This window comes from Gracilinanus agilis, chromosome 5 (genome assembly GCF_016433145.1).
Source record: "Gracilinanus agilis isolate LMUSP501 chromosome 5, AgileGrace, whole genome shotgun sequence".
NCBI classification, from domain to species: Eukaryota; Metazoa; Chordata; class Mammalia; order Didelphimorphia; family Didelphidae; genus Gracilinanus; species Gracilinanus agilis.
Window position 1 is genome coordinate 168,074,747 of NC_058134.1, and position 25,861 is coordinate 168,100,607.

At 37.6% G+C, this 25,861-nt stretch overlaps 1 protein-coding gene across 1 annotated transcript in view; it reads left to right on the forward strand.

The window, feature by feature from the left end:
- The window catches only part of GRM3 (glutamate metabotropic receptor 3), a 132,513-nt gene that overhangs the window by 22,063 nt on the left and 84,589 nt on the right, over positions 1-25,861 (forward strand). Inside the window, exon 2 of the mRNA XM_044678614.1 lies at positions 9,617-10,472. Within this exon, the coding sequence (XP_044534549.1) occupies positions 9,617-10,472 (856 nt within the window). The remainder of the gene's footprint in view (positions 1-9,616; positions 10,473-25,861) is intronic.

Below are 25,861 nucleotides of genomic sequence, written 5' to 3' on the forward strand. Positions count from 1 at the left end.
AGTATTTCCCTCTTGACATATAATGCCATTTTATTTGCCAGCCTCTCCTCCTGGGTCTGCTCCTTTTGAACAGATGACTTCAGACCATCACTATAGTTTGCCTCATCGCACCACGTCACACTGGTAACTGTGAGATTCCATTTGCCTTTTCTCAGTGGTGCCACAATTACATTTTCACTTTCCAATGTGATGTTTCTTCCTTTTTCTTGGGTTATAGATATTCCTTTAAAAATACATACACACTTCCAAGAGTGGCGATAGGCATCACTTGGCCCAAACTAACCTTCTTCAGTCTTACTGAAGCTCATTTTTCTTTCCCATTCCCTGTGGAGAGAATATTCTTTTTTTTCTAGTACTGACATCATTCTGTCCATAGTTCATTGTTTGCTAAGGTCTGTCTTGTTTGTAAATTGTTCTTGGCTATCTGAGACAGGCAGAGAAAGAGCAGCAGGAGTCTTTTAGTGCACAGAAAAGAAAGAAGGCATTTGCTTATTATATTTCTTCTGACTTCTGAGAATGACTTTGCATTGTACATCATACATGATCAGATACAAGGATTATTTTCTTTAAAGCCATCTATACCTTCTCTCTCAGCATATTTCAGGGAGGTTTCCCAGCATTCCTCTAGGGGAGGAGTTCTTTAGTTGGAGACCATGTACCGCCAAGGGGTCCATGGATGGATTTCAGGGAAGTCTGTGAATTTTTTTCAATATTTAGTAACTATATTTCAGTAGAGTTGTCTTCTTTTGTAAGTCTATATCTTTTATGTTTTATTTTATGTATTTAAAAACAATATTTTGAGAAAGGGTCCATAGTCTTCAGTAGACTTCCTAAGAGGTCCATGACACTTAAAAAGGTTAAGACTCCCAAAGGAGTCCAAGTCCCCAAAGAAAATGGAATACAAAGACACAATAGTTTTACAACTATCACCTAAGAATTCAATAATCAAATCAAGCTTAGGCACTGAGGAAATCCTTAAGAAATCATAAAGATAGATCAATCCCAAGTATCCTAATCATGCTTCAGCAATCAATTAGCAAGAAAGGCCTTACATGGAAGGGAAGTAATAGGTTTGTGCCACCTGCAATTGCCGTTCATTTTTATTGTTGTTCAGTCACTTTTCAGTAGTCTAATGCTCCATGACTCCAATTGGGGTTTTCTTGACAAAGATCCTAGAGTGGTTTACCATTTCTTGCTCATTTTATATATGAAGAAACTGAGGCAAATAGGATTAAGTGAGTTGCCCATGGTCCCACAGCTAATAAGCATTGGAGAGCAGATTAAAAACCTATATTCTATTCATTTAGCAAACATTAAGGACCTAGTCAGAATATTTTACTGTTCTGATACTTCCTAGTATGGAGAACTGGATTTGGAGCCAATAAGGCCCAAGTTCAAATTTTTTTTTATATTTAATAATTATTCCATCCTAGGGAAATCACACAACTACTCTGAAACTCTACTTTCTTGTCTTTAAAATGAAGATATATTAGTACATGTAGCCCAGAGGGAAATTGTTCAGATCAAATAAAATAATGTATATAAATGTACTACTATATAAACATTAGCTGAGAAGAAAGAAGGCATAATAGCTAAAGAATTGACCTCAAAGCTGGGTCTACTTGGTTTTGAGTCTTACCTTTCATATATACTAGTGTTATGACTCTCAGCAAGTCACTCAATCACTCAGTATTCTATACAATCAACTGGTAAATATCAGTTGGTACCTATATTATGCCAGGCTCTGAGGATATAAAAAGAAGCAAAAGAGAGTCTCAGTCTTTGAGGAGATTCTTATTGACAACTCTCTAAAGGTTATACTTTGCAGAGAAGGTGCTAACCAGCAACAGCAGTGAGTTTCCTCATCTGAGTTTGTCATATCTGTGAAATCTTAGAGGTCTAGTGTCTGTGCCACAAATGTTAAGTGCATACTAAGTGCCTGGCATTGGCTATTGGCAATACAAAGGCAATTTGAAATAGCCTTTACATTAAGAGAGCTTATACTGTACCCCTTCATAAAATTAAGTAGAAATCCAGTAGATTTCAAGGCAGTGAGTGGCTAGCTAATTAGTATGCATCAGTGTTTCCCAAAGTGGGCACTACCACCCCCTGGTGGGTGCTGCAGCGATTCAGGAGAACGGTGATGGCCACAGGTGCATTTATTTTTCCTATTAATTGCTATTAAAATTCAAAAAAATTAATTTCCAGGGGTGCTAAGTAATATTTTTCTGGAAAGGGAGTGGTAGGCCAAAAAAGTTTGGGAACCACTGGTCTACATCCTTTCCCCTATGGGCAACCTCAACCAGGGCCTCTCCCATCTTGACTTTTGTCTCACCACTGGACTTCAATTACTCTGGAAGAGAGTGAGGCTGAGGATTTTGTGCAACTCTGCTTCATTTAAATCCAGTTCTTGCATAACTCAAGATATCACTCTGTAATGTCAAAATGAAGGACAAACATGGACAGTTAGGTAGCTCTGTAAGTAGAAAGCCAGGCTTAGAATTGGGAGGCCATGGTTTCAAATTTGACCTCAGACACTTCCTAGTTGTGTGACACTGGACAAATCATTTAATCCCCATTTCCCAGTCTTTTATAGTATAGTATTGATTCTAAGATGGAAAGGAAAGGAAAGGAAAGGAAAGGAAAGGAAAGGAAAGGAAAGGAAAGGAAAGGAAGGGAGGGAGGAGAGGAAGGGAGGGAGGAGAAGAAGAAAGGAAGGGATGGAGGGAGGGAGGAAATAAGGAAGGAAGGAAGGAATAGAAAAAGAGAGAAAGGAAGGAAGAAAGAGAAGGAGAAACAACTTTTATTAGTTAGCTATGATGCACCTTGGTAGGATGAGATGATTCTGTAACTAACTATTCCTGGAGTTGTACTAGGCCTAAAAAAAGCAAGAGATCAGGGACACGGTAAACCCCTGCCCTCTGGGCCCCTATGTGCCTTCATGAATACATTTCATCTGTTAGAAGACTGTGTAATCTGGCTGAGCCCTGAGAAAGAAGCCGAGCTGTGCATTTACCTTATAGCAAGTGACAGGTGTCCAGCTGTTCCATTTGTGTTTAGCTGACAGGTACCAGTACATGTAAAAGATATAGACCGTGTTTATAGAGGCTCAGGGCTCTTGTGAGTGTTGGTTTTAGCAGCAGGACAGATCTCCTAGCACATGCTGAGCTCGGGCTGAGTTGCTGGTTTCTTTTGCCAGATCAAATGATGATTAATCAGGAGTCAGATGTCAGCTGTTTGATGTTACTTATGCTCTCACTAACAGCTGCCTGTTTCAAACTGGGCCTCCTACGTGGCAAATGCAAACCTGGAGCTGGCAATTTCCAGACGAAAAATTTCAAAGTGTTCAGAGAGTCCAGAAATAACCATTGTGGTTTCTGATTAGAGTAAACTTTGGGGTTTATGTAATTTCTCTAAAACTGAAAAATGTACCAAGGACTTAACAAAAGATTTGAGAGAGCCAGGGTCCAAAAGGAGAATTATCTGCTCATTACTTCTGGGTCTGTTTCAACCACTTACATGTACATGTATAGAAATAGTTCATTATCAGCATATAAAATTCTACTTGAGAATTGCTTTTTCCCTATTATTTATGTTCTACCTTAAATTTCCTCAATGATGAGTAAATCCCAAGTCTGAAAGTTTGATTCAAAGAGGCTTAAAACTCTTTTTGAAGAAGGCTATTTGTGAACGATTTTTTTTCTCACGAGGTTTTCAATACCTCCTTGTTCTGCCCTTAATCAGAAATGCCATCCGAACAGCATTTTTGGGCTTCCTTTTCCATTAAGTGGGAGGGAATAAAAAAGCAGGAAAGGAAGAACACTTGGAAAAAAAACATTAGACAAGCTTTTCAGGACTTTGAGAAAAGTTTGAGGCTAAAGTTTTTCAGAGGGACAAAGAGAATTCCAGTTGATTTTTATCTAACCTAGATATCAGATGTCCATGTGGTTTGCCATTCTAAAATAAAACTTTTTAAGAGGATTCCATTTTTAGCAAGAGAGGAGGAAGTGAGAAAGTTATTTCCCTGAGACTCTCCCTATTCACTGCAGCCAAGTGGTCCTAAAACTTTGTCTAATTCTCTGAGAATCACTTGAATGCAAGAATGACCAAAAAGCATCAGCACTACAGTATGTGTTGTATCAAGATGATGAGTGACAATTTTTTTAAATACACCTCCAAACCTAAAGATATAAAACCTCATGAACTTCATCAAACCCTAGCAAGATCTTTTTCTTTTCCTATTATTCTCTGAATATTACTAGCTTGCCCTTGAATAAAGTGCTACATGAACTGTAATAAGACAATGAAAAGAACAGGACAGTGACATTTGAATTATGGGTTTATAGATTATTAGTGTTGGAAGGAATTTTTAGAGAATTTGACTCTGCTACTTCCTGGCTGTGAGACAATGGGCACTTATCCACTATGAAGCTTTGTTTCCTAATATATAAAATAAGAAAATTAATAATAACTAGCATCTATACATAACTTTAAAGTTTGCAAAGTGCTTTATATTTATTATTTCATTTAATACTAATTAATATTAACACAATATTAATATTCATTAATTAATATCAACATAATAATAATAACAATATATTAAGCATAAATTACTTGTAGATCAACATTGAAATGAGGAAAATGCTTTGTAAATATTATAGTGGGAAAAGTACTGACTTTGTTTTTTTTGAAGTTTTTTTTTTTGTTTTTTAAAGTCCTTACCTGATGTCTTAGAAACGATACTAAGTAGTAGTAGTGGTTCTAAGGCAGAAAAAAAGGTAAGGGCTAGGCAATTAGGGTTAAGTGGCTTGTGCAGAGTCATACAGCTAGGAAGTATTTGAGTTCAATTTGAATCCAGGTCCTCCCAACTCTAAGCCTGGCTCTTGATCCACTGAATCACTTAGCTGTCCCAAGAATGCCGGCTTTGGAAACAAAGGACCTGGGTTTGAATCTTGACTCTACCATTTCCTAGCTCAGTGGTCATGGCAAATAATTTCCATTCTTTTTGCCTCAAGTTCCTTCTCTGCTAAAATGACACAGAGGTGGCACATATATTCTGGAATCCTTTATAGTAGAGAGGTTAAGGCTGGTGCTCAATAGAAGTAGGGAGTTCTGAACTCTAGTCAGATAATGCAGCTAGATATCCACACAATATCCAATATCAATATGGCATGCTTAAGAGAGGAGGGGACCACACGGCTGCCTGACAAAAGGTAAACCAGGCCAAGGCCTAAATGAAGCAGATCAGGGGCAAAGTCATTATGCAGAGCATAGGCAGCAACCCAAATGAATTCTCACGATATTCTCTTCCAAACAACTATAAAATAATACCTCAAATCAAACTTTGGAATGGCACAGCCAACAAAAGGTTGGGCTGAGGCAATTTTTCAGCTTGAGACAACTTAGGAGGTTGGGTGTCAGTCAAGATCTCATGCACCATAGCAGCAGGCCCTGGGGAGAGTAGGAATAAATAACAGTAGCAGCAAAAATGTGGTGATCTCTTGACCCAGAGATAGAAAAGGGGTCAGAAAAAAATTACAGCTAACTCTTTGCTGGCTGATGCTGATTGTCAACTCTATTTCCTATAAGCAGTTCTGGGTCACAATTCTAGGGAAGAGAGGAAAACTATTCCTTTTGTTACAGAAGAACAAGAAGCCTGGTCACAGTTCTAAGGAAGAAAAAAAACACTAGCACTTGCATCTACAGATAAAGATGGACCCTTCCTGGACAAAGACCAGAGTGTGAACCAGAGGAGTAATAAATGCAGCTCTCCTCAGATCACAATCCCTTATAAGCACCAAAAACTTGCAGATCCCCAGAACTACCCTGAAATAAGCAGGGGGAAAATCCTGACATTTGGGGAAATTGCTCCTTATCCCTAGGTGAGCAGAGCCCAACTTTATAGTTCAAAGGCTAGAAATAGGCTAGAAAAATAAGCAAGCAGCAAAAAAGAAAAAACTTGCCCATAAAAATCTACTACTGTGACAGGGAAGATCAAGACCCAAACTCAGAAGAAGAAAAAAAAAAGGTTTTAAAAAAGCTACAGCCAAAACCTCAAAGAAAAATGCTGATTGGATCCAAGCCCAATAAGAATTCCTAGAAGAATTAAAGAAAGAAATGAGTGGTAGAGAAATTTTTGAGAAAAGAAATGAAGCTGATTCAAGAAAGCAATGAAAAGGCAATTAACAAATTGGTAAAAAAGGCAACAAAAATACTGAAGAAAAATACCTTAGGAAAAGGAATTAGCTTAATGAAAAAAAAAACACAAAAATTCACTGACAAAAAGAACTTCTTAAAAAAATAGAAATGTCCAAATGGAGGAGATATAAAAATTCACTGAAGAAAAGAATGTATAAAGAAGAATTAGCAAAGTGAAAAAGAACTATAAAAGTTCACTAAAAAAATAATTCCTTAAAAATTGGGATCAGGCGACTAGAAACTAATAATAACATAAGAAATCAAAAATAATAAAACAAAGTCCAAAGTATGAAAAATAGAAAAAATGTGAAATATCTCATCAGAAAAACAATTAACCCAGAAAATAAATTGAAAAGAGATAATTTTAAAATTATTAAACTACCTGAAAGCCATGATCTAAAAATGTCTAGACATCAAATTTCAAAAAATTATGAAGGAAAAATTCCCCAATATCCTATAACCAAAGAGTAAAATAGTAATTGAAAGAATCCAGCAATCACCTCCTGAAAGAGATTGCAAAATGAATTGTTGCAAATAGTAATATTACAGCCAAATTCCAGAACTCCCAAGTCAAAAACATTATAAGCAGCCAGAAAGAAACAATTCAATTATTATGGAGTCACAGTCATCACAAGATTTAGCAGTTTATACATTAAAGAATCAAAGGACTTGAGATATGAGATTCTGGAAGGAAGAGGAACTAGGATTATAGCAAAGAATAATTTACTCAATAAAATTAAGTATAATCCTTTGAAGGATGGGGGAGAAATGGATACTTAATGAAATAGAGGACTTTCAAGTATTCCTGATGAAAAGACCAGAGTTGAATAGAAAGTTCAAATAGACATTCAAAAAAGAAAACTTAGAAGAAGCATAAAAAGGTAAACATGAAAGAGAAATCATGAGATGTTTAAACTGTACAGCCCTATATGGGAAGATGATACTTTTATCTCCTAAGAATTTTATCATTATTAGGGAAGTTAGAAGAAAAGAATGGTGAGTTGATTGTGTTGGGATTATCTCAAAAAAAAATTTAGAGAGAGGAATGCAAGTGGGAGAAGAAGAAAAGGAAAAATAGAAGGGAGAAATTTTTTCTCACATAAAACAGGAATACAAGGAAGATATTTTACAGTAAAAGGGAAATGGGAAAGGAAAAGTTGGTAATGCATGAACCTCACTCTCACTGAAAATAGTTCAAAGAGGAAAGAATACACACACATATAGATACACACAGTTTTTTTAGGTGGGTATTGAAATCTATTTGACACAATAGGGGAATGGGAGGAGAAGGCAATGAAAGATGGGGGGGGGGTGAAAAAAAAAAGGAGGGTAGATTAAGTGAGGCAATAGCCAGAGTCAAAAAAAATTTTTGAGGAGGGACAGGATAAAAAGGTAGAGAGAAGGATAAACATAAGAAAAGAGGATGAAGGAAAATATACAGTAATCATCACTGTGGATGTAATTAGGATAAGCTTACCTATAAAATGGAAGCAGGAAGCAGAATGGTTTAAAAACTAGAATTCAACAATATGTTGTTTACAAGAGATACACTTAAAATAGACCCAAATAGAGTTAAAATAAAGGGATGGAACAGACTATATTATACTTTGGCTGAAGGAGAAAAAAAGGCAGGGATAACAATCATGATCTCAGACAAAACAAAAGCAAAAATAGACCTAATTTAAAGAGATAATCGGTGAAACTATATTTTTCTAAAAGGTACCATAGACAATGAAAGAATTTCTAAAATTTCTAATGCAAGTTTAACTGATAAAGGGCTCATTTCTCAAATATATAGGGGGCAGAGTCAAATTTATAAAAATAAAAGCCATTCTCTAATTGATGAAAGGTCAAAGTGTATGAACAAGCAGTTTTCCAAGAAAGAAATCAAAGCTATCCATTGTCATGGAAAAAATGCTCTAAAGCACTGTTTTTAGAGAAATGCAGATTAAAACAACTCTAGAGTACCACCACTACCTATAAGAAATTACAAATACTGGAGAGGTTGATAGAAACTCTTTTTAAACCATTATCTTCTTTCTTAGAATTGATCCTATTTTGATTACAAGGCAGAAGACCAATAATGGCTAGACAATTAGAGTTAAGGGACTTGCCTAGGTTCACACAACTAGGAAGTATCTGAGACCAGATTTGAACCAGGTTTTCCTAACTCCAGGCCTGGCAATCTATCTACTATGCTACCTTGCTACTCGGAACTAATAATCACTTGGTGGAGTTATGAACTAGTCTAATCATTCTGTAGCACAATTTGGAATTTTGCCAGAAAGGCCCTTTGACTCAATAAAAGCACTACTAAGTCTATGCCCCAAAAATATCAAAGGAAAAGGAAAAGTATATATATGTACAAAAACATTTGTAGCAGCTTTTTTGTGGTAGTAAAGAATCAGAAAATGAGGGGATGTTCATTAATTGGGGAATGGCTGAACAAGTTGTGACATGTGATTGTGATGGAGTACAATTGTGCTATAAAAAATGACAAGTGGTGGGGGTTCAGAAAAAAACATGGGAAGATCTATATGAACTGATGAAAAGTGAAGTGAGAAGAACCAGGAGGTCATTGTACATGTTAATATCAATGTTATAATAATGATTAACTGTAAAAAATTTAGCTACTGTGATCAATAAAATGATCCCACAGTTCCAAAGGACTTCTGATTGGAAGAAAGAAAACAAAAAAGCTATCTCCAGAGAGAGAACTTGAACTCTAGTGTAAAAACTAAAGTATAATTTTCTCACTTTATTTTTGTTGCTTTTTTATCATATGGCTAATATGAAATAATATGTTTTGCATGATTCCATATGCATAATTGGTATCATTTTGCTTACCTTTACAGTGAGGGAGAGAGGAGTAGAAGGGAGGGGAAGAATTTGGAATTCAAAATTTAAAGAGAAAAGAATGTTAAAAATAAATTTTTTTTTAAAAAATGGAGCAGGGAATGTTTCTATGCCAACCAACAGCACAATTAGGTCCATGAGTGGCACTAGACTTCCAACATGGTTGAGACAGAGAGACTCAGGTTTATCTTCAAAAAATAACTAATTAGGGGGCAGCTGGGTAGCTCAATGGATTGAGAGTCAGGCCTAGAGACGGGAGGTCCTAGGTTCAAACCCGGCCTCAGCCACTTCCCAGCTGTGTGACCCTGGGCAAGTCACTTGACCCACATTGCCCACCCTTACCAATCTTCCACCTATGAGACAATACACCGAAGTACAAGGGTTTAAAAAAAAATAAAATAACTAATTATTTTTCAAACAAAATAAAATGAACTGATTAGATTAGATGATCTGTAAGATTCCTCCCACATCAAAATTCAGAATTAAAGATAAAGATGTATGAGGTATAGTTGTCTTCATTAATATTATTATTTTCACTATCATTATTATTTCATATAAACAGGTGGCAAATCTGCTAAGGCTCTTCCAGATCCCTCAGATAAGCTACGCATCTACCAGTGCCAAATTGAGCGACAAGTCACGTTACGATTACTTCGCCAGGACCGTGCCCCCAGACTTTTACCAGGCCAAGGCCATGGCTGAGATCTTGCGTTTCTTCAACTGGACTTACGTGTCAACCGTGGCTTCAGAAGGTGACTATGGTGAGACGGGAATTGAAGCCTTCGAGCAGGAGGCGCGTCTTCGCAACATCTGCATCGCCACCTCCGAGAAGGTAGGCAGATCCAACATCCGGAAGTCCTACGACAGCGTCATTCGTGAGCTGCTTCAAAAGCCTAATGCTCGCGTGGTCGTGCTCTTCATGCGAAGCGACGACTCTCGGGAGCTGATTGCTGCAGCAAGCCGCTTCAATGCTTCCTTCACATGGATCGCCAGTGATGGCTGGGGTGCCCAAGAGAGTATTGTCAAGGGCAATGAGCATGTAGCCTATGGAGCCATCACCTTGGAACTGGCTTCCCATCCCATCCGTGAGTTTGACCGGTACTTCCAGAGCCTCAATCCTTACAACAACCACCGGAACCCCTGGTTTAGAGACTTCTGGGAACAGAAATTCCAGTGCAGCCTACAGGGTAAAAGGTCTCACCGGAAGACCTGTGACAAGCATCTAGCGATTGACAGCTCCAATTATGAGCAGGAGTCCAAGATCATGTTTGTGGTGAATGCCGTGTATGCCATGGCCCATGCCCTACACAAGATGCAGAGGACCCTCTGCCCAAACACCACCAAACTCTGTGAAGCCATGAAGATTCTAGACGGAAAAAAGCTATACACAGATTACTTACTCAAAATTAATTTCACAGGTAAATTTTAATTCTTCCTTTTTGGCATAACTGCCTAGGGATGTTTTAGGCAGGGTCCTTGATCTAGGGTCTATTAACTATTTTTTAAAATAACTATTTCAATATTATTGCTTACTTTGTGATCCGGTATAGTTTATTTGGTTCATTTAAAAACATTGTTCTGAGAAGGGATCCACTGGTATTCACCAGATTACCAAGCAGGTCCATAACACAGTAAGAGATAAGAGTCCACATTTAGGCTACTGATACAAGATTAATGCCCCTGCATTATCAAACCCTCATGTAGTTCTTGGTACAGTATCCCATTAGAAATTCAAGCCTTTAAAAAAAATGCCCTAAAGAGAGCTATTGGTATGGCTCTTTGTTGTTTCTATTCATTGCCAAGGGAATATCTTGATGCATACTCTAGGTAATAATCAAAGATTCCATGATGGGAGAATGTATAGCTTCCTGAGTGTGGGATATGTTACCTTTGCTTCTCTCTTGGGTGCTGGTATCAGGATATTACATGTGTGATATGGGACATTTAATTACCTGTTGACTACTCCAAGTTATTTCTGAGTAATGGGCTCGCAGAAAACACTGACATTTCTTAAGGAAAGTTTGAGCCAGAGACTTCCACATAACTTCCACAGTGGCTGTAGAAGGAATAAAAAAAATCACTCTTTTGGACTAATTAGAGAGGGAGAGATACCTCGATTATCATTGTTTTGTTTTGTTTTTAACCCTTACCTTCTGTTTTGGAGTCAATACTGTATATTGGCTCCAAGACAGAAGAGTGGTAAAGGTAGGCAATGGGAGTCAAGTGACTTGCCCAGGGTCACACAGCTGGGAAGTGTCTGAGGCCAAATTTGAACCTAGCACCTCCCATCTCTAGGCCTGGCTCTTAATCCACTGAGCTACCCATCAGCCCTCTTCAATTATCATTCTTAAAAAACATTAATATTTTGTTTCTCTTATTATATATTTCCATATATGTATAAATTGGTTTCTAGATGTTGCTCAAAGAACATATTGAGATGAGGCTTTGTTTCTATTTCTAGCAATCTTGAATAAGTGAAACATGAAGTCAGATAAAAGCCATTCAAATGTTGTTCTTACATACAAAGACTCAAGATGGCATTTGCTTATGAGGAATTTATTTCTAAAGGGGGTAATGAAAGCTTTTAGCATATTCTCAAAGAGAAAAAAATGAGACTCCTTATTCTACTTCAGTATCCATGCCAAAGGTGCTTCCTTTGAAGACTGAAACTTAAATCCTAGTCATTTAAAAGATATGATTGCTGCTCACAAAAGGCCAAAAATATTGTAGTCATCAAATAATGTCATTATCCTGAAATGCAAATCATCTCCCATGTCTTTGGAGTGCCATACTAGCCTGCAGAATTTGGGTAAATTACCTTCCACTCAAAGACGTAGAAAGTCTTGCTCTCAGCTCAGTGACAAAGCAGAAGTAACAAAGTTATCTTCCATACAGCAAGGGCTCATGCATCCAATCACCAATTCAGTGTTGTGAGCCCGAGAACTACCAAGTCAATGTTGGAACAGACAAGTCAGACTTGCTTATAAACCCAGATGGGACCTCAAAGAACATCTAATTCAACCCCTCATTTCACAGATGAAGAAAGTAGGGCCCAAAGAGGTCAAGTGATTTCCCCATATTCACACAAGTAGTAAGCATCAATTGTGGGATTTGAACTCAGCTCCTGTAACTTCAGATTCACTACTATTTCTATGATAGCATCTCAAACCCCCTTATAATATATGCACATTGTAATAGGAAATAGACTTTAAAAGTAGGAAAGCAGACTTAGCAGACAGACTAAGGGAAAAAGCCTTGGCTGTCAGCCAAGGACATTCTAAATAGCATGAAGGGGAAAACTGTTTTGCCCTTGAGGTCTCTGGTCAAGCTGGGAAAGGGAGAGGGTGTGGATGCCTTTACCTGCCCAGTGAGTAGCCCAAGGAGTGTGGAGTTACTATTGAGAAAGACCTGCCAGGGAAGATCAAGTAAGCAAGAAGATCTAACTGGGGTGGTGGACATGCCAGTCTGAGACAAGCTCCTTGATTAGCATTTCCTGGATTTACCTTTCTGTGGACCCATTTCCCATGCCATCAAGAGAAGCTGAACTGGACATGGCTTTGTGAGTCCCATTTTCCCTTCTAGTCTGTAATAGTCTGATTTGTGTAGTGTAGGCTTTAACCCATTCTCCCAGCCCCTGTGTGGTCCCTAGTGATTAGGTTCAGGGGGACCTTTCTCCATTATCCCTAACCCTCAATTATTATTAAAACCCTGTGTTTATAATTCTTGTGTCCTTGTACTACCCTGTCACTTGTTGGTTTCACAGACTCCCTGGCTAAGTGGATCAGTGTGGCAGTTAAAGCCCAACAGTCACTCCTGTCAACTGCCATTTCCCAAACTGCCAAATCCAATTTCCCTAACTTGTTTGGTCCCAGTCTTTTGTCCATTCCTGTCTCCTACTCACCCTTCTGAACCAAGATAAAAATATAGGTTAACCCCAGTTTTTACCTTAAGAACATACATATGAATGCACACAAAAGTCATTGAAAATGGATTGTCACCAATAATCTTGAAAGATTACTTTGCTGTGCTATCATGCAGTGAATGTACCATAAAAACATCATAGAACTTTTTTTGAAAAGGCCTCAGTGGAATTAAACAGTTAAAGACATCTAGGTACTACAATGGATAGAGTGCTAGATCTAAAGTAAGAAAGAACTGAGTTCCAGTCTGGTTTCAGATACTTGCTAGCTCTATGGCTCTGGGCATGTCACAACCTCACGTGGCTTGAGTTTCTTCATCTGTAAAATGAAGGTGGCACAGTGGATAGAGCGCCAGGCCTAGAGACAGGAAGACTGAGTACAAATCTGGATCCAGATACTTTACTATCTGTGTGATGCTGAGCAAGTCACTTGACCCTGTTTGCCTCAGTTTCCTCATTTGTAAAATGAACCAGAGAAGGAAATGGCAAACCATTACCACATCTTCCCCAAGAAAAGCCCAAATAAAGTCATGAAGAGATGGACATAACTGAAACAATTAAACAACAACAAACCTAGGGTGGTTGTGAGGATCAAATAAGATATTTATAAATAGCTTTGCAAACTTTAAAGCACTATATAAATGTTAGTTATTAGTATTACTATTAATGTTTAAATAACTTCAGATTAATTTCCCACTAAAATAAGAAGCTAGAACAGACTGTAATTTAGAAGAGGAAATAAGAGTATCCCTGAATATTCTTAGGGATTTGTTCTACTCAAAACAAACATTTTCATATGCTCACTGTATCTTATTCACGTACACATGCTATTTCTAAAAATACATGCCATCTTCTCATTCCCTCTATATTTTTTCATTCATTTTTAGGTCATTTGACAAATTCCTCCTAATTTATTCCTCCTTTCTTCCTTTCCTTCCTTTTCTTTCCTTCATTTTCCCATTCCTTCCTTGTTTTCTATCTCTCGTGCTCTTGAAACAGGTCTTACATTTTGCATGTTCCCTGTTCACCATTAACTAACTGGGTCTTCACTGGCAAAGTCAAATCAAGAAGTAATACCATCACCTGGTCAACAAAGGCAAATGTTGCTCCATTAGCCTTAATAATGTCATTATGGGCATCAGTTTTACAATTCAGACTAACTACAGAGATCTGAGTCCAACAATCTTGCTTTGCTGTGTCCTTTTCCATGCGAAACCCTGTTAGCTACTACTCCCTTCTGCAAAGATTTAGTAGAAGAGGAAGCAAGTTTAAATCAATAAAAGGGAAAGAAAAGGATTTAGAATTGTTAGTGGAAATATTTTCTAAGTGATAAAGGTTAAATAATGAGATGAATTCCCAAGGGATTATGTGGAAATTGCTAAACTTATAAATATCTTTAAAAGTCAGGGTAAAAAACGGCCAAGCACACAATGGAAGAAAAGGAAGGTGAATAAGAGAATTGAAAAAGAATGAAAATCTGAGTTGATTGTCTGACTTTTCAAGAAAAAGGATATGTGATAGAATTTTTGTGAAATATGCTTTAGTTTGCTTGATGGTGCAAAAAGTTATAATTATGCAAATATATTTCATCATTTTAAGATTATAGAATATTCACAAGACTGTAAAATTCTCAGATGTCAAGAATGTGCTAGTCAATGTGAAGCCAGGAAAAATGGACTCAGTATGGTGCTACACACACATAGTAGACACTCAGAAAATGGTTGCTAAAACATGTTGGAAAAAAATTCATTAAATCACACATTTGACTTGTTAACACTGAAACTTTTTTTGGCCCGGAGAAAAAGCTTCCCTCTGTAATGTTACAACTGATCAATTTAATAGGGCAGTGATTTATTGTTGTTTTTGTTTTTGTCTTATTTTTTGTTTGTTTTTATGTGTTGATCAATCAACAAACATTTATTATGTACATATGTGCCAAGCACTACATCCAAGGAGATTTTTTTCACTTATAATGTTTTACTTTTTTCTGTCAAAAAAAAGTCCTTCTCTTACTTCCACTAACCACTTCCTTCACTTGGAAAGCACAAAAAAACAAAATTTCTTTTACGAGTATGTGTACTTAAGCAAATCAGATTCTCAGATTGACTACAAGCTCTCCCAAACTATAACTTCATTTGCACTTAGAGTTCATCATCTTTCTATCTAATGGTGGGTAGCATTTCATCCTGAATCCTCTAGAATTATTGTTGGTCCTTGCATGAGCAGAGTTCCAAAGTCTTTCATAGACGTTTGTCTTTACAGTATTGTTGGTACTGTAGAAATTGTGCGTGAAAAACACAAATATTAAAAAACAAACAGAACTTTCATAAAATGAATCCTTTGATCATGAAAGAATATCCATATATAGCAAACTTCCTAGTTATACATAAAATGTTGTTCAGATATTAGAATTCAATCTATTTAAAATTCAATATTTATATATATATATATATGTGTATGCATATATATATATTTTTCAAGAACATATCAATTACATAAAGCAAAATACAGTTGCATTTCCTGATTTCTTTCAAACTGCTGGTTACCTCAGAGATTCTCCTCTCAGTTATGCACCATCATTGCATCTGAGCTCAACTTCTTTTATCCTCACAGCATTCTGGGTATCCATGCCTCTGGAGTACCTACATCCCAAGGTTTTCCATGTCAAATAATTGGATGTACAAGATCTCTAGCCATAGATTGGAAAGCTTACAAACCAAATATATTTTCAGAATGATTTTTAGCTCTAGCCAACAAATCCCACCTCTCCCAACTGCACTGGGAACTTTTAACCCATCAAAAATTGAAAACAGAGTGGAATCAGCATCTTAACATTCATTATTTCAGTATCCAACAAAGCTTTGGGACTTGTGAGAAAGAAAGAAAAAAACTTTATCATAATCACCAAACTTGGCCCCAAAGATGTGGTAAGCCAATGTACTTCTCTCTCTTCTCTTGAGAAATGAATATAAATTGCATATACTGCCAGACTCAAGTGATGTGTTCCTTAGTTTGACAGTACCTTTTCTTCATTTTTCTTCTTCTATATTCTTCATTATTAGAGATGTCTCTCCAGGTAGGAGAAAGAAGAGGGATATATCTGGAAATGAAGGTGACATAAAATTAAAAGATGTCAATGAAAAATAAATAACAATCATCAAAGTTTAAAAATAAATAGTAAGGGGGCAGCTGGGTGGCTCAGTGGATTGAGAGCCAGGCCTGGAGACATGAGGTCTTGGGTTCAAATCTGACCTCAGATATTTCCTAGCTCTGGGACCCTGGGCAAATCACTTAACCCCCAATACCTGGTCTTTTCTGCTCTTCTGCCTTAGAACCAATACATAGTATTGATTATAAGATGGAAGTTAAGGGTTTAAAAAAATAAAAATAAAAAATATTGAATTTAAATTGTCTTCTGTTTATTGGGGTTTTTAAAATTCTTTTAAAAAATCCATATAATTCATCATCTCATGGCAAAGTTTTTAAGTAACCAAAGCCAATTGAGAATTAGGGTAAATACATTTGGCTATTAGATGTTGAACTAATTATATGGTGCTAGTGCCATTCTGTGTTTTAATCAAAATAGCCACTCATCCCCATGTGCTATATTGCACAGCATTCCTAGAAGTAAACTAGCATTAGGCTTCTGCATCTGTAGTTATCTAATCAGGCAATGCTGGGTATTAAAGTTATTTATGTCTTATCTATCTAATAGCAAGCTCAATGAAGGTATGGCTAGGGAATAACTTTATATCCTCCCTCCTACCCTTTCCTCAATAACTAGAATAAAGCTGGCACATAGTACAGATTTAGTAGGGGCTGCTAGATAGCACAGTAAGTAAAGTGTCAGGCCTATAGTCAGATAGAAGATATTCCTGAATTCAAATCTAGCCTCAGGCACTAGCTATGTGACCCTGGGCAAGTCATTTAATCCCATTTGTTTCAATTTCCTCATCTCTAAAATGAGCTAAAGAAGGAAATGGCCAACCAGGCCAAGATCTTTACCAAGAAGACTCCAAATGGAGTCACAAGGAGTTGGATGCAACTGAAAAGATTAAAGGACAACAATAAATATTGTAATGAAAAAGATGCAAGAGAGGTTTTTGCTCTGGCAGGGGGCCTTAGAATTCTGAGAGAAAGTGCAGTTGGTCCCTGGGGCTTGAACAGAGTGGAAGGATCAACCAGAGCTCTATTTTGGCTTTTGATTTACTTTGGCCCGTGCCTTGTCTTTGGACAATTTGAACCTAGCTAATTTCTCTGGACCTCTCCCTGACCTTATCAATATTATATTCCTGTTTCTCTGCCTGTTTTCCTGGGGCTCTGGGAGGCAGGGTGGCTTTTGGGTTTTTAGTGAAAAGACTTTGTGGGTTTAGTTTTCCCCAATAGGCAAGTAGGACATCCTTGAATTCAAACTATCCCTTTAGTATACCCTCTACCTTAAAAGCAGGCAAATCTTCCCAGGCTGAGAGAGCAGGTGCTCTCTCAGTCTAACCCATTCTTGAGACACTCCCCCATCTTGAGTTTCTCCCTAGCAGCTGTCAGGAACCCAAACCCCTATCTCCTTCCAGACCAACCCTGAAACATTAATAAACCCTTGGTTACCTAATTAAACCCTCTAGAGAATCTTTGTGTTGAAGAATTAGGCAAGGGTGAAAGGGAGGAATAATTCTCTTTTATTTCTTGAGGGAAACTGGAGGCATCCATCTTGGGAGGAAGTAGTTACAGGACACTTCCTCCTGAATCCCTTCAGTTTCATCGAGAGGGAGGAGCCTTGTGGTTCCTCCTTTGAGGACTTGAGAAACTGACAAGAAAGCCCTCAAGTCAGATTCAAACCACTTCTGACTGGTCCTATTCCTTGTGTCTGTAAAAGTACCTTTCCTGCCTGGAAGGTCTCAGCCTATTCCCCCTACCCCAGTGTCCTCTGTCTCTGGCCTGAGTGTCTAGTCTGTGTTAGCTGCCTCTCCTGAATACCTCACATGTACCCTTACTATCTAAATACCACCCTGTCCATTCCTCCCTAAACTTAGTCATCCCTTTCATTCCTCTCCTATTACCTCAATCACCTTTATCCCTCCGTCACTCAGCAAGGGAAAGAGAACACCCCCCTACTTTAGTGTACCCCTTTTTATACATAACATTATTTACTGAATGGACGAATAGTATAAAGAGGTAGGATGGTATATAAGGGATAAAGGACTAAGCTAGAATCTGGAAGCAGTGTGGGTTTAACTCCCACCTCTGTTATCTAATCTCTCTAAGCTTTCACTTCCTTATCTTTAAAATGAGATAGTAACTATCTCCCTGGGCTCCTAAGAAGCTCAACTGAGATAATATACTTTAAAGTAGAGTGTAAATATTCATTATTATTATTGCTAATTTTGTCTAGCACTTTAAAGTTTTCAAAGACAATGTTATCTCATTTTGTCCTGACAACCACCCTAAAGGTAGGTGCTGTGAATGGCACCCCATTTTTTTAGGAGAGGAAACTGAAGTAGACAGAAGTTAAGTGACTTGTCTAGAGTCACACAGCTAGTAAGTGTGAGACTACATTTTAATTTAGATCTTCCTGACCCCACTTCTGGCACTCTCTCTATTGTAAAACCAAGCTGCCTTATAGCATAAACTCAACACCATGGAAAGGCCTTTAAAACTCACCTAGTCAAATCTCTGTATTTTACAGATAAGAACTTGAGTGTGTTAACTTTCATATTCCCATTTTACAGGTAGAAAAATGAATTATTATATGAGTAGCTCAAGATGTCACGACCAGAAAATATAATTTTGTTGTCGTTTAGTCATTTTAGTCGTGTCTGAATCTTCACAGTCCAATTTGGAGTTTTCTTGATAATGATACTGGAACCATTTGCCATTTCCTTCTCCAGCTTCTTTACAGATAAGGAAACTGAGGCAAACAGGCTTAAGTGACTTGCCCAGGATCATGTAGCTAGTGTCTGATGCTGGATTTCAACTCCCATCTTCCTGTCTCCAGGCCTGGTGCTCTATCCCTGGAGCTTGCTATCTGTGATCTTTCAAAAGGAAGAATCAAATGTTCCCATGTTCTGAGAATTACACATGGGTGTGGTGTGGGAAACTTCAATCTGAGAATCTCAAAGTGCTTAAAAGCATAGCAAATTGGGATAGGTACTTTTTGGATGGGAAAATGAAAGAGCACTACTAAAGATCATACAGTGTGATCAATCAAGCCCTCACTGCTCAGCATACAGAAGCAGGAGGAACCTGGCCATCTTGAATGGTGAGGCAGGGGGTTGAGGAACTGAGCCAAATCCTTCCAGGTTGGCAGGTATCTTTGCCCTCTGTGGGAGGAGAGTCTGCAGCCTATCTCAAAAGCCCTTCTTTTGCCTCGCTTCTTTCTGCAGATCACAAAAGGGGAGGTTCTGCTATTATAGTCCAGATGGACGTGGGCACATTTGCTGTGAAGTCAAGACAAAATAGCCTTGAATCTCCTTTATACATACATACTTAGTACTACTGCCAGATACAGCGTAGAAAGGCTATTGGAATAGAAAGCTGTAGTAATTCACATATTTATGTTCTTGACTCCCTGCACCCAACAATCTGGACCAGGAACAAAGGTAAAATAAAAATCTCTGAAGGATGGAATCACAGATCATCAGGGATAAAATGGTTTTTAGGAGTACCTAGTACAACTCCCTCATTATACAAAGGAATCACTCAATGAGCATTTACAAAAATCTGCATTGTGGTGGGCATTGCCCTGGGAGCTTGGGATACAATTACAAAAGCAAGAAATCCTCTATACTAAAGAAGAAAAAGTAGCCCAGCAAAGGGCAATGATTTGCCCAAAGTAACATAGCCATATCCCTCTGAGATAGACATCCTCAGCAGGTCCTTTTCCTGGCTGAATCTGTAACCGTAGAGGGCAGGCAGACCAACAAGAGCATTCTTGTTTTCCCCTGGGGTATGGCACTCCTCCACAGAACACATTTCAGTTGGCCCCATCCTGCACGACTGCACTCTTAAAAAGCGTACAGCTACCCAAGGCACAGCAAGGAAGCCAAGATGGTAAGAGCATATTTAGATGAATGAACTTTGAAGTTGCTGAAAGAGCAAATAGCCCTTGATCTTGTTTCCTCCTCTTGAACTTTTTGTCGTTCCCACAAATGCACAGAAAAGCTTTCCAGTTCTGCCCATCAAAAACTCTCCAAATGTAAAGACAAATAGTCTCTTCTTTTTCTTTTCCGTTCCCTTTGGACAGCTCCCTAGGGCTTATAATGAGAAGCTTCAGACCTTATATGAGCATCCTACATGATGGAACCTGTTTGTTTATTCTGTGTTCCACATCTGTTTTGTGGGGGCTTAGCACCAGGAGAAAAGATTCCAGCTGCAAGGTCACACAGTGGATGGAACACCAGCTGCCTGCTACTAACCTAATTTTCCCACACTTGGGGTCTGTTCTGCTGCTGTTGCTTATTATTATTGTTGTTCCTGCTGAACTCCCAGCTCCTCTGTTTCATTTAGAAACAATGAGTTCTATGTTGAAACTTAAAGCAGGACAAAGGAAACATTTTCAGTGAGGTAAGAGAGGCCACAAGCTCAGTGCAGTGTTGACACTGGAATAAAAACCCAAAGCCAGGCATTCTTCCATGTGGTCCTGAACTCTGGGCAGAGTGTTGCCTTGTGATCCAGTCTGCACATTTGTTATGCCACATGCTTGCACCTTCAAGCCACCATTCATTCCTCTACACTTGAACTGGAAAAACAAAGTGTAAAAAAGGATGCATTTCCATACGAGCTGCTGGAAAGAGTTCCCTGAAAAGGAACATTTGATAGAAATCGGCAATGTCTCCACCCCTGTAGATCCGAGATCCTCAACTTTTTCTGTGTTGTGGGCTTTTTGAAACCTGTGGACACTTTCTTAGAATAATGTTTTTAAATGCATTGATTATGGAGCAAGACAATAATATTGAAATGTAATTTTCAATAAAGATTGTTTTAAGTTCATGGATGCCAGGGGAGGAACCTCTACTATAGACCTTAAAAAAGATAGACTGTTATCTATCTTACTCTCTTAAGAGATAGACTAGACAAAATACTTCCTATAGCAAATCTATATGACACTAACTAGGTGGCAGTGCAGATTTCTATAATGACAAGAGCATGGAATAAAACTAGGGGAGATGGGAGATATTCAGCCTGGGAATGGGGATAGGATCAGAGGATTAAAGATTAAGAGCTAGAAGGACCAAGTAGTTTTTTTTTTCATTTTACAAATGAGGAAACTGAGGCTAAGAAAGGTTAAATGACTTACCCTAGGTTCAGATAAATATCAAGGGGCAGGATTGAGAGTCAAACCTTGAATAAGATTTTTTAAGCCCTTACTTTCTTAGAATCTATACTGTTTGTTCTAATGCAGAAGAATGGTAAGGGCTAGGAAATTGAGGTTAAGTGATATGCCTAGGATCACACATCTAGGAAGTATCTGAGTCCAGATTTGAACCCAAGTCCTCCAGATTCCAGACCTGGCTCTCTATCCACTCAACCATCTACCTATCCCCATGACTGAGATTTGAACGGAGATCATGTGACTCTAAATCCAGGGGTCCCATCAATTGCACTAATGAGGCAGAAATTGATAACTAGAAGCCATTGCTCCTTTCTTCCTTTTGCCTCCAGGAAAACATGAGCAAATACCTTCTGGAATTACTTTACCCTAGTCTGAAGGAAGGAGAATATTCTGGATTACCTCCTCTCAACTGCTTTCAAATATATAATAGTCATTTAGGCCATCATGTCACCCATCTGCATTAAAACCCTTTGGAAAAGTCAGGGATTCAATGTAATATAGTTGAAAAAACATTGACTACGTTTAGAGTTTTGGATTCAAATCTCCCTCTGTGAGTCTTACTGCCCATGTAATGTGGGGCCATTCATTTAATGTACTTGGACCTCTCTTTCCTCATTTGTAAGATGAGGAGGTACACTAAATGAATTCTGGGGGCTCTTCCAGTTCTCATTCTATCATCCTATGATAAAACTCAATCAGCAAAGATTTATTAAGGATTTAATATATTTTAGACCCTGCCCTAAACATTAGTGATAGAAAGATAAAGCAACAGCAATCCCCACTTCAAGGAAGAAGTTACATTTTAATGGCTTTAAAATTCAGTCCTCATGTCAAAATGTTCAGTTAAGTTCATTCTTTGCCTTATACTATTTAAATAACCTCAAATAATTTTCTCACAAATGCATGGAATTTGTTCCACAAGAATAAACCAAGTGTGAATTACTTCTAATAAAACCAATACTTGGTTTTACTGTATTTTCTTGTGTTCGTAGAACTACTGGAGTACTTTTTTGCATGATACCTTTTATCTTGTCCTATGAATATGATAGTTTATTTTTCATGAAAAGAGGAAAAGAGAATAAGAACTTATCCAGTGCTCTTAAAAGCCAAGCACTTTGCTAAGCACTTTTTATAAATATTTTCTCATTTCATTCTCACAACTCTGTTAGGGCTGTTGCTCTTATTATCCTTAATTTACAGTTGAGGAAATGAAAGTAAACAAGGGCTAAGGGATTTGCCCAGAATTACACAGCTGTCTGTGGTCTGATTTGGACTTAAGTTTTCCTAATTCAAGACCAGCACTCCATCCACTGAACTACCCGCAGCCTCTAGGGTTGTCACTAATAATGATTTTAATCACTAGAAAAATTTCTTGGAGTAATTCAAATTAATTCACTCCAGAACAGCATCAGCAAAGTTACTTACTAGTACATATCTAACTCATAGACTCTCTCCTTTTTGATGACTGAGTCAAAATCTCAAAAAAAAAAAAGTCAGGTTTCTGTAAGGAATCAGAATTAAATTGGCAAAGTAATGCTGGCTGTTTCCCTATATGAAAGATCGACATTCTCTTTCATCATCTGTTCTAGAATTTTCCCAGGAATTAAAGTCAAGCTAACTGGCCCAGAATTCAAAACCTATTCTTCCTCCTCCCCAACCCCATTCTTTGAACCATTGAGGCAACTCCATTCATACTCCCTCACAGTCTTGGCTTAGATGGAAGGTGAGAATCTTAGGCTTAACCATTCCTTCAGAAGAGATGTTGGATGGAGTCTCTTCAGATGGAGTCTGAATGCAGATTGAAGCTTACCATTCTCACTTTATTTCCTCCATGAATTTTTCTCTATTACAGTTGATATGTGCCTTCTTTCACAACATGACAAACAAGGAAATATGTATTATATAATAACAGGTGTATAACCTATGTCATGTTACTTGCCATTTTGGGGGGAGAGGACATATCACAAAATGTCAGAAAACAATTATTATAAATTATATCAACACGTAATCTGAAAAAGAATTTTCTTTTATTTTTTTTATTTTAAAAAAGGAGAATTGTCTTCCCTAGGTTTTTACAGTATAATGTGCTCAGAATTTCTGAAACTTCCAGGATATTTTTTTTAATTCTTTATCTTCATTATTTCTGATAATGATATTTTCAATAAGTAACACTTTGAGGCCTACAAGACCTTCAATATTCCAAACCTTTTTCAGAAGAATTCTTAAAAGATAATGTCATTTCCCTTCTATTTATAAATTAAAAGGGGGGAAATGAGTACCAAATATATTTTTCTTCCCCTAATCCTAAACTTCCATTCTAGGTTGTGGTATTTTTAAAATCTGTTTCTTTGTTTATATATATTTAAAAATTAAAGTATAGATAAGAAGTATTATGGTTTAGGGAATAGGAAATTGATCTTAGAGTCAGAAGAAAGTAGGTTTATGTCCTCCCTCCAACATATACTAGCTATGTTACTCTGGGCAAGTTGATAATCTCTAATGCTCTGGCCAACTCATAAGGCAATAAGTTACAGATCAATTGATCATCCACACATGGAAAAAGTGCCAGCTCTAGAGACAAATGACTTGGACGCAAAACTTACTTCTGATGCTAACTACCTGGGCAGGTCACTTAACCTCCCTGGGTCTCAGTTCCCTCAACTGTAAAACCATGATATTGGCCCAGAAGTAACTTCTAACTCTAGATCTATGAAACCTCCACCAAACAAATTAAAAATTGCATTTGACTCTCTCCTTCATACTGAGCTACTCTTGGCCTTTACTATCCCCCTCAAATATAGATTTTGTATCCTTCCAAATCCTATTCCCAGATTTAAAAAAATTCCCATTTGTCTAGAAATTTATATTTTGCAAATCCCATTTCTACCCCCTACCTTTTAATACAGCATATGTCATTATTCCCATTTTACAGATGGGAAAACTGAGACTCTGATCCATAAGGATTTTCTGAATATCCTTGGACTAGTTATTAGCTATTTAATCTATTAGTAGTGACTAGTTATTTTGAGCACATTCTGAAGAATACTTAACCCTTCTGGTTAGTTAGAACTTTCAAATGAATAAAATCCTCATCCCTACCATTGTTCAGAGGGGGAAATAAGGACATGAAATGGTTACATAAATTTGCAATCATACAAAATAGACCAAAAAACCGTTTGTATACAATTTTTTTTTTGTTTTGTTCATTTTAACTCTTTGATTGTGCTGTGATCTACTCGGATTTTGAAAAAGCCGTTTTTTTCTAAAAGCAATTCAAAAATACTAAATAAGACTCAGATGTGGCTCATCTTGATAACTGTTTATGTGGGATCTGCTTCTTCCAAAGATTCTTTTTTTTTTTAGAAAATCCTTACCTTTTGTCTTAGATTCCATATAAGTATTGGTTCCAAGACAGAAGAGCATAAAGGCTAGGCAATTAGGGTTGAGAGTTGCCCTGGGTCACACAGCTAGGAAGTGTCTGAGGCCAGATTTAAACTTAGAATCTCCTGACTCCAGACCTGGAGCTCTATCCACCGAGACATGTAGCTACCCTTCTCCCACAATTCTTACTGGAACTTTTTTTCAATTCGTAGCCCTTTACAATAATGGCTGGCATATTAGAACTTTATATTTTCCTCCAAACAACACTGTGACCTAGGTAGGAAAAGTAATATATTACCCATTTTACAGATGAAAAAATTAATATATTGAGTTGAAATGTCTGGCATATAGCCACATGACTAGTGATGAGCACAACAGGTACTGATCAGCCCTGAATCCAAGGTTTAAACTACATTCTCCATCTCTTAGGTCAATTCTTTATATTGTGATAGGTACATTGCCCTGCTGTTCTCCTGCCTATAACATAGTTATTATTTCCAATGTTGTCAAATTAATCCATAGGAAAAAAGTAAAGTACTTTCTCTTAAGGTTCTTGGGAATGCAGAAAGTGCCAAGTTATCCCTTTAACACCAAACGCTGTAATGTTTTTAAAAGTGTTAAGAAAAATGAGGATAACATCATAGATCCAAAGCTGGAAGAGATCTCAGAAGCCATCTATCTGGTCCAACCCCATCATTTTACAAATGAGGAGGCTGAAGTCTAGAGTTCCTGGATGACACAGTGGACAAATCATTCTGCTTGGAATAAGGAAGATTTATCTTAATGAGTTCAAATACAGCCTCAGACACTTTCTGGCTATGTCACCCTGGGCAAGTCAGTTAACCCTATTTGTTTCAATTTCCTATTCTATAAAATGAGCTAGAAAAGGAAATGACAAACCTCTCCCAAGTGGGAGACAACTAGGTGGCTTCGTGGATAGAGAGAGTCAAGCATGAAGACAGGAGGTCTTTGGTTCAAATGTGGCTTTAGACATTTCTTGCTGTGTGACCATGGGCAAGTCACTTAACCCCAATTGTCTAGTTCTTACTGCTCTTCTGCTTTGGAACTGATACTGGTGCTCAGATAGAAGGTAAGGGGAAAGGAAAGGAAAGGAAAGGAAAGGAAAGGAAAGGAAAGGAAAGGAAAGGAAAGGAAAGGAAAGGAAAGGAAAGGAAAGGAAA